General features: G+C 35.1%; 1 protein-coding gene across 1 annotated transcript in view; it reads right to left on the reverse strand.

Moving 5' to 3' along the window:
- The window catches only part of CEP135 (centrosomal protein 135), a gene marked incomplete at its 3' end in the record, with an annotated part of 32,014 nt that overhangs the window by 14,948 nt on the left and 2,975 nt on the right, over positions 1–14,091 (reverse strand). Inside the window, exons 4-17 of the mRNA XM_082281491.1 lie at positions 13,619–13,786; positions 12,089–12,230; positions 11,589–11,673; positions 10,498–10,626; positions 9,157–9,372; positions 8,523–8,588; positions 7,392–7,542; positions 6,211–6,404; positions 5,594–5,737; positions 4,951–5,094; positions 2,540–2,617; positions 2,230–2,381; positions 311–426; positions 86–240 (exon numbers count right to left, since the gene is read on the reverse strand). Of these exons, the coding sequence (XP_082137617.1) occupies positions 86–240; positions 311–426; positions 2,230–2,381; positions 2,540–2,617; positions 4,951–5,094; positions 5,594–5,737; positions 6,211–6,404; positions 7,392–7,542; positions 8,523–8,588; positions 9,157–9,372; positions 10,498–10,626; positions 11,589–11,673; positions 12,089–12,230; positions 13,619–13,786 (1,940 nt within the window). The remainder of the gene's footprint in view (positions 1–85; positions 241–310; positions 427–2,229; positions 2,382–2,539; positions 2,618–4,950; positions 5,095–5,593; positions 5,738–6,210; positions 6,405–7,391; positions 7,543–8,522; positions 8,589–9,156; positions 9,373–10,497; positions 10,627–11,588; positions 11,674–12,088; positions 12,231–13,618; positions 13,787–14,091) is intronic.

Consider the following 14,091-nt stretch of genomic DNA (forward strand, 5'->3'; position numbering starts at 1 on the left):
AAGGCAAAATGTCTCCCTAAAATGTAACTGCTTTAAAATCCCCAGGTGGAATGCAAAGTAGTACTTTTACTTTTACTGGACATACCTTGTTAGCTAAGTTGTCATCTAAGCATGCAATTCTTTCTGTTTTTTCATCTACGGTTTCTTGAAGACTGTCCTTTTCTTTGTCCAAAACACTAATTGTACTCCTCAGCACACTGACTGCTTCATCCTGTGAAGTGCTCCTCTGGTTTAAGCTATCTAAAAATAAAAGAATAAGTGCTTTCTATTTTAAAAACAGGAAATGAGCACAAAAATAATTATAGATTACCTATTATCTCCTTCAGCTTTACAATTTCTTCATGAGCTGTCTGCAGTTCATCCTTTTTGAGGGACAGTCGGTGCTGTAAATCTTCAACAGACCTCTGGAGTTGGTCATTTAAGAGCCTGGAAAATCAGTCTAGAGTTGAAAGAAGTTTGGGACCTATTCCAGCTCTTCAACTTCTGCTCTTAAGCTGCTTCAAGTGCCGAAGCAGTTCCATCATAACCTCCTGACAGGGCTGTATAACCAACCAGCAGCATGGGGTTGTGTCATATTAACCCCTCCTCTCCCTTGAGGAGAGGAAGGAGTGAAGGATTGCTGAGGCCAACACCACTTGGTTGCTCTGGACCCCTGCTGCAAGTCCACTTCAACATCAAAGCAAAATGGAGTAATGGAATCTTGGTGGAGCCACCATGATAACCTGAAACATTCACTTCCTCTGATTTCTGTTACTCTTCATCATGTTACTTGTATTTTTGACTCTTGCTTTATAAAGCTTCTGACATGCAGCTCTTAGCAGTGATTATCGGCCATACCACATTTTAAGAAACAACCAAATTGACAGCTACAGTTTTGATCCTACTTTTAAAAAATAAAATGCATGAAAGATATATGAAATCATCTACCTACATTGTTGTTTTTCTTGGAAAGAAATATCAAAGTGACTTAGGAAAAAAAATCCCAACAAAACAAAGCTCCAAAGTAACTAAATGGATTATTTATGAAACAGGTAAAGAAAAAATCCCTCTCAAGTGGGATCCCACAAAAGCTAGAGAAACTTTTTATTCTTAAAAAACCTCAGCAATAAAGAACACAGCATGTTTCTGAATAAAGATTACTCTCATCCAGTTCAGAGTGAAACTTTAGAGGGGAAAAAAAATGGGCAGGGGGGCAAACACAGCATTGCCACCATGCACAAAGTAAAACCAAATGCTAAAATGACTGTAGCCCTATTCCTTATCTTCTTTTTGCAGTATCAATGCTTTACACTGGAATTAAAGGAACCTAACAAGATTTTTAATTTTTATGATTGTTGTCACAATTTTACCAGCAAATACACTAATTGTTTTACCAAGAGCCCTCTTTGTGCAATAGGGAGCATTAGATGAAAACTGCAAGGCCTGCTGCTCAGCCTCAGTTCTTCATAGTAATCCCCCAGGTGCTGGGCTGTTACAGTGTAGTACTGCTCAGGTGGGGAATGAGGGATACAACACAGACCCTGGTTTCCCTTGTAAAACACCCAAAAGATGTCATCTACAGCATTACCTACCCTGTAGTGATCTGTTACATCAACAGCTCTCATTTCCACCTCTGTTTTCAAATTTCTGCCCAGATTTATTCAATACTGTTTTCACTTTCTTTAAGCCTTTTTCTTGTTCTATGACTTTTAGGCAGCTGATGGGAGCTCTTTGCTAAAACAAGTTTAAAAAATGCTGCAAGTTTAAATAGGCCTTAAAAATACACGTGGATACTTGAATCCTCCAGTTCCAAGCAAGCTGGTCAAATCCCCACAGACTCTGTGTCAGTGGATCATAAGATGTCAATCCTCAAAACTGTAAGTCTTACTGCTGCTGTTTGCAAAGGCATCTGTCTTCCTTTCAACGGTGTTTGGAAATCCTTTCAGAAATTTTCAGTTCTACTACATTCATAAGCAGAGAACATGGTTATTGGAGGAAACAATTCTAGGATGAGCCATAAAAATTATCAGCGTATCTGGTCATCAAATAAGTCCAAGAGAAGCTTGCTGTGAAAAGCTACCACAGCACTTCTACACCTACTCTTCCTTAACATACAAGCAGTACCAAGTGATTTTTAAAATATTTATAATTATAGTCTTTCCCAGGAACTCAACTCTGCTATACAGTCACAGCATAAACAAAATTATCCTAGCATCTGTGAAAGTTAACCACATTTTGTATCAGACTTACTGAAGTGAGCAAATCTCAGCTTTAAATTGAGAAGAATCATCAGAAGTCTGGGCAAGTTTACTGGACTTCAGTTTTAATTCATTTTCCAAATAGCTTATTCTTTCTTTCAGGATAGAGACTGTAGTCCTTAGTTCACACTTTTCAATCTCAAGCTGCAATTTAAAATAAATAACCAAACACATTATTATTGCAGAAAGCTACCACAACTTGGCTTTCAAATAAATTTAAGCTGAAAACAGATGATAAAATTAATTTCTGGAACAGTCTAGTTTAGAAATAATAAAATCTTACTTCCTAAAAATGCACTTACTCCTTGCATATTATTCTCCAATTCTGAAATATCATGCTGCAGCTTTGATTTTTCAAGGTTTGCTGCTTCTTGATGAATCTGAGAAATACAGAATTACATGAAACAAGACAGACTTTTAGATTTGATCAGAAGAATTTAAGCTTCATGTTTCAGAAAATACTGCTTTACATTCTTAGATGAATGACCAAATGCAAAGCTCTCTCTGTAAAACTACAGAATATTAGCTGAAAATACATTATAACATCACTGATTTTGGTTTTGGTTGTTGGTTTAGATTTTTTTAAATAGTATATTTATATTTGGTCCCAACCAAATTAATATTTGTGAGTTGTTGTAGAGTTTACTGAGCTACAGGTTGCATGCACGTATATCTTAGTGCCCTAAGACATTTTAAATAAATTTATTCAAATAGTATTAATTACAAAATGTAAGGCACACTACAAAGCTAACTGGCCTTTCCCTAAACCTATGAAGAAACTTTTAAGATTACTTATCTGTTCCCTGACTTCTGTGCATAACTGCAGTGTAATTATTAAACAAACTCTCAGATTTCCTAGAAATACCTTAGATTAGTGTGTTTGTGAAGGTAGTTTGAAGTGGCACACATATAAAACATTGGTAGTCACCTACAAGAAGAAAGGATGGAGCTTTCTTCTGGAAACACATCTCTACCCCACTGCATGCACATGCTTTAAGCAAAGAGGTCAGATTTACTGCCACTGAATTCAGATACACAACAGGTCTTTATTTTTTTGGTAGTAAAGTCCAGCTATGGAAGCATTCATCATACAGTCACTGTTAATGTATGTTGTTTTGGGATAAGTCCATTAAAATGATTTTAAATTTCTGAATTTTCAAAACATTTTAAAAACCTCCACACATTATATTAATGACCAATAAAGAAGTCAGGGAAACAAACCCCCCTGAAATCATATGCTCTTGACTACAACCAAATAAGACATTAATGCACATTAATACCAGACATCACACAGTCATAGAACCATAGAATCATTTAAGTTGGAAAAGATTTCTAAGACATTGAGTCCAACTATTAACCCAGCACTGCCACGTTCAACACTAAACCACATCCCTAAGTGCCATGCCCCCATGCTTTTTGAACATTTCCAAGGTTGGTGATTCCACCATTTTCCTGGGCTGCCTGTCAAGGTCAGATTAACAGGAAAATCATAGCATTAACAAATAGTTTTTTAAAGGTCAAAAATAAAGGAACTTGGATTGCAGTGAATTTGTTTCATGGTTCAGTTATGTCCCATTTAAAATAGACTCTGCTACAAAATGCAATGGTAACTACAGATCAGCTAAAATGAAAAAGCCCATAAAGTACCCAGTTTGTAGGATAAGAACCATATGTGACGGTGACAGTGTGCTCCACCCAGCCACACTGCTTTTTTTGGGTCAAGCAATAGCCACTAGTGGCCCTCCTGATAGCTGCATCCAGTTTAAGGGAGACTCTGGAATGAGAGCTAACAGCACATAGCTAAGGGCTGGAAATCTTGCTCAGCAGCAGCTGAGGGCTAGATGAGCATGTGGCTGCTGATATGCAAATACAAGTCAATCATCTTAGTCCATGAATAGTGGATGGCCCAAGGCCCATTGAGCCCTCCTGCGTGGCAGCAGGCTGCACACCAGGATCTCCAATCTCCCTTTGAGCCAGGAAGCCTCTGAAGATTATTTGTCGAGGCAGAGACAATCCTTAGCGCATTGGGAATCAGAACACTGAAATGCTGGAATATTAGCTAAGTGACATAAAGGATGGATTGCTACAATCCTTCAGGATCCAGCCACACTCCTCTGAGGAGTTTGTAAGGCAAGAAGACCCTTCTGACCCTCATGATTCAATGGCAGGGTCTCCCTGACAGTTTTGTCTGACCTTGGTCTCTATGCAGCAAAAGTGCACCTTGCCATCAAATCTTGTTAAACCACCGTTGCATTTACCACTGAATTTTTAAAACTCATTGCCTTAAGTGAATAAAATATATTGTTGCTTCTCGCTTGTCAGTGAAGTGCATGATTTCTTCCACAACAACAACAACACACAAGCATCTTCAAAGTAGTGCATACACAAAAAATATCGTGGCTGGGCCTCCATATCTAGGTCTCACACACAAGGTGATGACACATTTGCCCTTAAATACTTTAAAGCATGTTCCTTTCCTCCAGCTCCCAGCTTGGGACTGTGTTTACAGGAAAATTTGGCAATTAAAAATAATAATAATAATAATAGTAATAATAGATAATAATATAAATTCATTGAGCTCTCTCAAATGGGTTTGAAATCAAAAGGTATTGAAAAGGGGAACTGACAAATGGCCAAACACAAACACAGCATTATTTTAGAAGCCTTCCCTATATGCCACCTCACTGTAAGCAATGAAGCTATAAAAGTTCACCTTTAATTTTTCTCCAAGACTTTCATTTTCTGCCATTAGTCTTCTAAAGTCAGTCAGTGCAATATCTCTTTCTTCTTCCACGTGACTTTGAGAAACTAAATTGTGTTTTGCTTCTCTTCTCATCCTGTTCAATTCACTCAGAGACTTCAAAAGATTATTGTTCATTAGCATACATACATATGGACTGTAATATAACAAAATGCTGTTATTACAATAACCTATTACAGTCTTATTTTTCCCTAGATAACTAAAATGTATTCCCTAAATCACTAAGTGGTATGACAACTTACACTGTCAAAATAATCATAATTCTTTTACTGTCCCAAGCATAGCCTAACTTCACTGTTCTCTTATCAGTTAACTACTCCTTTCTTGCATTCTTGCTGTATCTTTACACATCGTTCTCATGCATTATACTGATTTTTTCTGATGTTTATCATTTCCAAATGCCAGTATAATAATTTATAACGGCTTTCAAGTTAATAAAACTAACTAGAATACATGATTTTATTAATTAGTAATAAAAATAGGCATGTATTTTATTAGTCCTGGTTCTATTCTACTAGGTTTTTCATTTTAAATATCCAACAGTACAAGTGTTAATTGGTTATTTCAATGTTAACTATAAACAATTTTTTCTTACCTGCTCATAAAGAACATTTAATCTATCTCTTTCTGCAGTCAATAATTTGACATTGGACTGAATCTCTATCACGTGTTTTTCAAATCTGTCTAACATGGACCGCAGCTCATCTCTTTCTCTGGAGATTGATTTAAGCTCTTCACTCTGAAAAGTGATCAATAAATTTATGTTAAAATTTGCTAATTAAAACATCTGGAGAACTAATACCAAAAAAGAACTCCTTCTATTAGTAATACATAAAAAATATATTCAAAATAATTTTAATTGCAAGAAAAAGCCTGGCACTGGTGGTATAATCTAAACAAGAACTAACTGTTAAAAAGAAAAAGGAAAGCAGCAAGCAATAAGATTTCAACCTTTTTCTGCTTATTATCTTATTCTATTTATTTCAAATAAACTGATCAATAATTAATCAATGTTACTGAAAAATGTAACATGGAAAGAAAAAGGCAAGTTCATTGGAGTCTCTCAGCTGATTTTTTGCATTAAGAATGTAGTACAGAAAACTACTACAGTCATTTAATGCCACTGAAGTTGAGAGTATATCTGATGGCTTCTTAAATGTTTCTACAGTATTTACAGTATTTTTTCCACTTGTTCAACAGGAGGAACTTCACCTTCTCTGCAGTCCTGCGGCTTGGGCTAGGCCTTCGTTTTATCATTTTCTGAAGATATTCTAACTCTCGCTTATAATAGTCTCTGTCATCTTCTAAGGTCTTTACAAATGCATCTAGACGAGATGGAGATTTGTCTCCTAGGGCAATACCACAGTCTAATCTCATTCTTTCGATTTCTAGGACAAGTTCTCGTTCTGGAAGACAAAAAAAAAAAGACTAAAAATAATCCAACTCTACAGGAAAGTCATGAATTTCCTCAAAGACACTTGCATTTGGGATGGATTAACTCCCACCAACCATCCAGGCAGCAATCCTGCTGAAAAGGATGTAGGAGTCCTGACTGACAGTAGGCTAAACACGAGTGAGTACTCTTAGACCAGCAGAGGCCTCACGGCACCTTGGGCTGTATCAATGGAGACAGAGGGATGTGATTATTTACCCTTTATTTAGCACTCATTAGATCACACTTACGAGACTGCTAAGGTTTGCTCCTCCTAGTACAAGAAAGATGCAGATAAATTAAGTTCAAGGCAGGCCCTGCAAGCTGTCAGGGAGCAAAATACTTGCTCTGGGGGGAACAGCTGAGGGAACTAGGTTTATTCAGCCTGGAGATGAGCTGGAGACCCAACAGCAGACTGACAGTACCAGGAGGGACTTACAGATAACATGGAGCCACTTTCTTCACAGGTGCATAGTAGGTAAATAAGGAACAGTGGCAATTAATTGCTACAAGCAATTACAAACAATACAGGGAAAAATATTTTACTCTGAGAATTGAGGAACATTAGAATGGGCTGCTTAGAGATGTTGTGGAATCTTCACCCCCGGAGGTTTTCAAGATCTAAGTGGATAGATGTCTCAAGAAACAGTCTGAATTCACTTTTCAAAAACAGAGAATAAAAAGAGTTTTGGAAATTACTTTGTATGAAACTGCCAAAGAATTAGGAAAAGGATGTCCTGTGGGATCACAGTAAAAAGCTCAACTTTCAGTTCTCACATACAGAATGAAAATATCTTTCTATGACAAGAGTTTTCACTTCAATTATGACTGGAGACCTACAGTCTTCTTTTAATTTACAGCTATCAAAAGTCTTTTAGTATTATTAACTGTATGTTAACTAGTTAAGTATTCTATTCCAAAAATTACAGGAATTTCCAAGAATCTACATTTGAAGATTTACCTTTTCTTTCTAAGTTCTCTGTTTTTTCTATCAGCCTTTGCTTCTCTTGTTGAAGCTGGTTTAACAACAGCTCAAGATTCACTTTATCATCTGTTTTCCCAAGGAGTTCCTCATTCAGCCTCTCATTCTCCTTATGACATGAGCACAAATCCTGAAGTAGCAATTTTAAATTATAAAAATTGTAAGTGCCAATAGAGAAATTTGGGGAAAAAAATTTAACATTTTGTTCAACTTTTGATGTACAGCACTGTTTATTTCTGGTTGACCTGGATGCTTCATGCTTTAACATTTGTTGCAGGCCCTCACTGTATTTATATTATATTTTATTAAATCAAAGTAAACATTACTTTTTACACAGTTTGCAATCAGTAACAAGAAAAGCAAACCAACCAGTAGGATAGTGGGATACAAACACAGGAAAAAAAATTAACAACTAAAGCAAAAAATAATTTTAACAGCATTTGGTAACAGTGTTGGTGTTAAAGTACATTACAATACAGCATCTCAGTCAATGCAACTCTGAAGCCAATCAAATGCTAGCTGGCACATCTTTCCTGCGATGCACTGAAAATTAAGTAGTCTCGTATTTCCAAGTTCACTAGATAGACTGAAACAAAACCCTGTACTCAGCTAACACACAAGTTCCTATATATTCCTAAAGAAAGAGTTTATTATCAATTCTTCAAAGAATTGATAATAGTGATGTTTTTCATCTGGCCCTATGCTTTGTTTCTGAGTGAGCCAAGTACTGGATACTTTTTCACATGTCATTTAAAAGACAAAGGAGTTTCTAAACATAAAGATCCTCTAGGATGTTGTAACTCATTTGTGACAAATATGATTGTGGCAAATGGAGATTATAACTTCAGAAATAAGGAAATGTACAATAAGGACATAATCAACCATACTGTCTACAGAGATTTCTTTCAGTTTATTTTTGCAACAATATGATGTAGCTTCTCTAACTCTTTCACTCATTAATTAGTAATTCTTACAACAGAGTTTCAGAGTACTACAGAAGTTCTGTTGTTAATTGTTAAATTGATACTTTTTTATAATAAATGAAACAATCACATGGATGACAGCATGATAAAAATGGTACAAACAAGAACTGAAAATATTTTTACTTACTGATTTAAGCCTTGTTATTGTTTCTTGTAGATCCTGTATTTCACTGTGTTTTCTTTCAATTTCTTTCTATCAACCAAAATTAACCTATATGTTAAAAGTTACATATTCAAAATGACAACAATTCCTTTGTTACAAAAAAAACAAGGAAGCAGACTATTTTGGTAAGAAATAAAGTATAGTTAGTTCCTTATTATAAAGTATTAAAGCTCCTATGAAGTGAAAGCACAAAAAATTTGTGATATAAACACCTATGGTCATTTGAAGCACAACAATTAAATTAATCATTGCATGACTCCTCATAGAAAAAAACCCTCCAAACATATTCATTGCTGTTGCAAATATACATTACCTAGCAATAGCTTTAAGTATCTCAGCATTTTATTTCATACTAAGCTAATAGAAGAAAGAACAGATTGACCCTCAACTAAAGTCATCTAACCTAACACAGTAAAGAGACAAAATTGTTGTGATTAATCGACTCTAAATGAGAAATTCTGTGTGATGCTAAGAAAACTAGAAAAAAAATCTTTTTAATCTTCCTTTCAGTAGCCAATAGGTCTTGCATTGCAATTAGAAGATATAAAGCCAAATAAAATGGAGCAGATCCTTCAATCTGTGACATGTTAGTGATTACCTTTGCTTCTCCTATTTCCTTATCTGCAGTCTCAAGCACTATTTCTTTGTCTCTTTCCAACTGCTGTGCCAAGTGATCTATTTCATTCAGTTCTTGACACAGTTCTTCGTTTTTATTGCTTAAATCCACTACCTCACTAGTCACATTTTGTTCAGTGTCCAAGAGATCTTCAATGCGATTTTCAAGTTCTTTGTTTTTTTGCTGAAGATACTCAATCTGAAAGACATTTTTCATTAAAATATTAATATGCATTGTTAAACTAGGTAGCAAAAGTTCCTCCCAATCTTCTGAAATACAGTATCTCTACATCCATAGTAAAATAATATCTTGCTAAAAATGGCCAGATTTTCTAGTTTTAGAACTTAATGCTTATCAACCTGAAAAAGAAATACAGTTTTATGAGCTCTCTCATAGTCATGAATGCTGCTATAGAAAGATAACCATACATTTCTTGTCAAATGAAAGTGGTATATTGGGACTGAGGCTGAGCAAATAGTCTTGATGGTACAAAACCAGCTTCATGCAGCTCTGGGCTCAATCCCTGTACAATCAATTTGTATTCATCATGACTTACTAATTCAGGATCACTGAGCACAGCTTTACTGCTCCCAAGTCACAGCTCATTCTGTATTTTTGCAGCACTGAACCTAAGCCAACAAACTCTTCAACGTGGCTCCCATGCCACTGTACATCATGCACAGTCATACACAAAACCTCTAACTCACATGAGAAAAGCCAGAGAATTGATGGTACAAATCCAGAGATATGCTTTACTTGATTTGTACTCCAGCTCACGTTGAAATTCTCATTCGGAGACCAGTACTGAAAACATGTTAACATGCACAGTAAATACAAACACCTTTATCCTAAGCTTCCCCTTTCCTCATAAGCCTGTGTTGGAGTAAAGGTGGGGACCATCTGAGATCCATGAGGAAGATTCCACACTCTCTCATGAGAGTATCTACAGGGTTACTCCTTATCATAATTGCATACACCATTGTTATTTTCTAAAGCATAAATGGCATGTATGCAATAACTTTCTAACCAAATAAAAGGATTTTCAAACTTGCTGAAAACTGTGTATGCAGAAATTTGTTGCATCCTTTCAGATTAACATACTCCGTACAGATGTGAGTTCATGGAATTCTTTACCAAAACCTTTCTGACAGACTTTTAAAACAGGAAATGAAATTTCCTTCGACAAGAAACACTGCCACCTAAAAAGAAAGGCAAATTCAATTGATTGATTTTATATCTATAGTGATTTTTTGTAGAGCTAGAAGTTTTGTGGGGTGTTTTGGATCACCAATATTTTTAGGTTTGACTAAACAAATGAATTACCTGTAAATTCAAGTGGGAAATGAGCTTCTCATTACTTTTAGTTCTCGATTCCAGCGAGAGAACCTCATGAGAACGCCCACCATCCAATGCCAGTGTTAAGCGCTCGATTTCTTTGTCTCTTATCTCAACCTTTGAGGGACAAAATCAATGCTGTGGTATCTTATACACCCTTTAATAGACCCTTTGTTTAAATAAACACACACATATTATTCAGTAAAAAGATAAGCAACTAAAAATTCAATTTCAACTTGTATATATATATATATGTACTTTTTTTTTTATTCTCAGTTCTTCTGAAAAACGTTATATCTTTGAAAGAGAACTAAATTAATCAAATACAATTTGTAAGGAAAAACTGAAACAGTTCCTACTGTTTTACATTCTTGAAGAAAACCAAACAATTTTAACTTAATGTGAAGTTAATGAATGCTGCAACTTAATTGAGACTAGCACTTAAAGATAGGGAAATAACTTCTAAGTAAGTTAACTCAGTGATTATTCCAGTCACTGGAAAAAAGGAAATATTGGAAGAGGAAAACCAATGTGAAGAAAGAAGAAATCCCTAGATTTTGAAAGAAGTAACATAAGAACATTTGATGTAATTCCATTACTTAAAGATTGTACATACCAATCCACTCTCATTAAAATATTGTAAAATCTGTTGCTCATAAATTAACTATCAAAAATTTTAAAAATATAACCAGTCCGAGCAGTGAAAAAATTATCCTAAGATTTATGTAGATCAAATTACTATTTTGGACAAGTTAACACTAATGCACGAAAAAAATGTAGACAAATTCTACTTATGATTGTCAAATTTAGCTTATTTAATGCAATTTCAATACACAAAATGTATCAGCAAAATCACCAGACAAGTATTTTGCCATTGCTGCTGTCTCCAAAAGCAGAGGAGAGAAACTGCTCAACATAGGCAAGTTAGAATAACTGCATTTCACAAGCCCTACAAATGCTTTCCCAAGAAGGTTTTTAAAACAAAGGCCATTGCCATAGCTATGACACCCAAATAATAACAATAATACTAATATAATAATAAAACAATAATACCACTGCTAATGATGATATAAACATACCTGTTTGCTATAATTTTTCATTCCACATTCAGATGTCTCCAGTTTTTCCTGTAGCTCTGCTACTTCTGACTGCAGTTCTTGAATTCTGAAATGTAGTACTGTATTTTTTATGTGAATTCATGGAAGAACTGTATGCACGCAATTCAATATTAGCATTTTCTCTTTGCTCCTGAACCCAAATATTTCACAAAGAAATAGTTTTGTTCATGCAAAATATTAATGAGGAAGCAGTTGTTTGAGATACTGTAGCATGTTGACCTTGCCTGGCTGCCAGTCCCTCACCCAAATGCTGTCTTACTTCCTTTCCTCAACAGGATGGGGGAGAAAAGATGAAAAAGCTCATGGGTCAAGATAAAGACAGGGAGATCATCTACCAATTACTGTTACCAGTGACAGACTCAACTGGGAGCAGATTAATTTAACTTATCAACCAAAAAGAGTAGGACGGCGAGAATTGAAGACACACCCACAGTTCAAAATCACAAAGCTCTCTGGCTCACCGATTATCAGCCACCTGCAGGAGGTCTGCGATGTAAGGGTCCTCTGGCTGAGGCACTGGGTAGGCACTGACACTCGACGGGGGCACAAGCTGGTCTATCTGCATGCGTTGACGCCTGAAGGGAATGCTTTTTTTCCTGCCACCTAAAAGCCCAAAACCAGAGGCATATTACTTGGAGTTAAAGCAAGGGAACCATCTTCTCTAATACAAAATTAATTTTCCTGTTTATTCTACTGCTTCTGAACGGGCACATTTCACCATTTTAATCCTTCTGCAGTAAGTTGATAAAATTCACATACTCTAGACAACACCATTCTTGCAGGTTAGTATCAGTTTTGTCAAAGTCCACTATTATAGTAAGGAAACACACGAAGTTTAGTACAAGTAATTTTTCCCAGTGTTTAAGATCCCAAATATTCCATAGTTCAAACTTGTTGAAGCTGTTAGTGATTTAGCTTACTAAAAAAGCTAAATCAAAACATCACAAAAGACATTTGGTTTTCACATTTAAGAACTATTTTATGACTGAACTAACCTCTGCATTGTTTAGTAATATTTTTATTCCTTCTACTCTGTTGTCATTTCAGTGAATATCATATTCTACTGCTTATCAAGCAGAGCATGCTATTAGCTTGAATAACAACATATTTAGAAAAAAGCAAAACATAGTATTATTTCCAGACAGAACATTTACTCTTCATCATATGATTAAATAATAACATGGAATATTGGATGATGTAGTATAGAAAAATCCTAGAAGACTGGTGACCAAAGGGCAAGTATGCAGAAAGACAAACAAAAGCATAATATGTCATCTTTGAAGCAAAGGACATGAAGTGCAGAAAGGTATGGAAAAATAAAGAGGACTTTTAATTTTTCCTAGCGATCCATTGATTTCCCTTAGATGCCAAAAATACGTATATAATTCAATGACTTGGAAAAAAAAGATAGTTTCAAAATGTCACAAAATAATTCTATGTCCCTTAGCTTGAAAAAAATTAAGGAAAAGGAAACCCTGGAGAAAGACATTAACCTCAAAGTAACTTCTAGAACATTTTAAGTTATCAAAAAAACCTTTAAATACTGTAAGCTTCTAGAGGGTTGGAATATTTGTAGACATATTTTGCATCTTGCTGTGTTTAGATCTTGGTTCCAAAAATCTGAATTTCTCACTTACACATCAATTACCTGTCAAAAATACGCAAGGCTCAAACAATCTGCCTCTGACTAAATTAGATGCAGCAATAAAAAAAATAGCCATTGATTAATAGCTTTCTAGTCACATTTTAACTTAATAGTCTTCTGTTCAATCTATGTTTGCATTCAAATTTGTCCCTAACGCAAGTGATGACCTAATGAAACTTCATATAGAGAAATTATAGAATTCAGAGCCAAAACTTTCAAAGGGTAATGTTACTCTACTGGATATTTTACCACAATAACTCCTCTTACTAGAGGAAAAAATATTATGTTCTGAAGATCCAAAAAAGCCCAGAAAAAAGTTGAAATATCTGTGATTATTTACACTCACCAGGTGTTTGCACCACTGCTTGCAGATTCCTCTCCTGAAGCTGCTGAATTTTTTCAGTCTTGGCTTTGGTCTCTTTTTCCAGCATTTTAATTTTATGTATATATTGGTTATTCAAAAATTTCAAGTCAGATGTTTCATGTTCAACCCTCCTTAAGGAAGCTTTCAAATCTTCAAGGGAGAGAAAAGCAGTATTATCTCTCTTATTCACTATTGTTTTTCCTAGTAGCACCAAAATAAGCATAAAGAGAATCCTGTATTCTTTTTCCATAGCATAAAACTATCAAATACACATACATATGTGCATATATTTACAAACAAACACACAAAAATACGTATTTAATACATGTTTTACAGATAAACACTCATTGTGGAACAAAGCCACAGTTAACAGCAGAATTTAATTTTCAATTAAAAAATACCATTTCAAGGTATTGAAAGTATATGTTAAGATTTCTAACATTCTCATGTCTTAT

This window comes from Coloeus monedula (genome assembly GCF_965178545.1).
Source record: "Coloeus monedula genome assembly, chromosome: 5".
NCBI classification, from domain to species: Eukaryota; Metazoa; Chordata; class Aves; order Passeriformes; family Corvidae; genus Coloeus; species Coloeus monedula.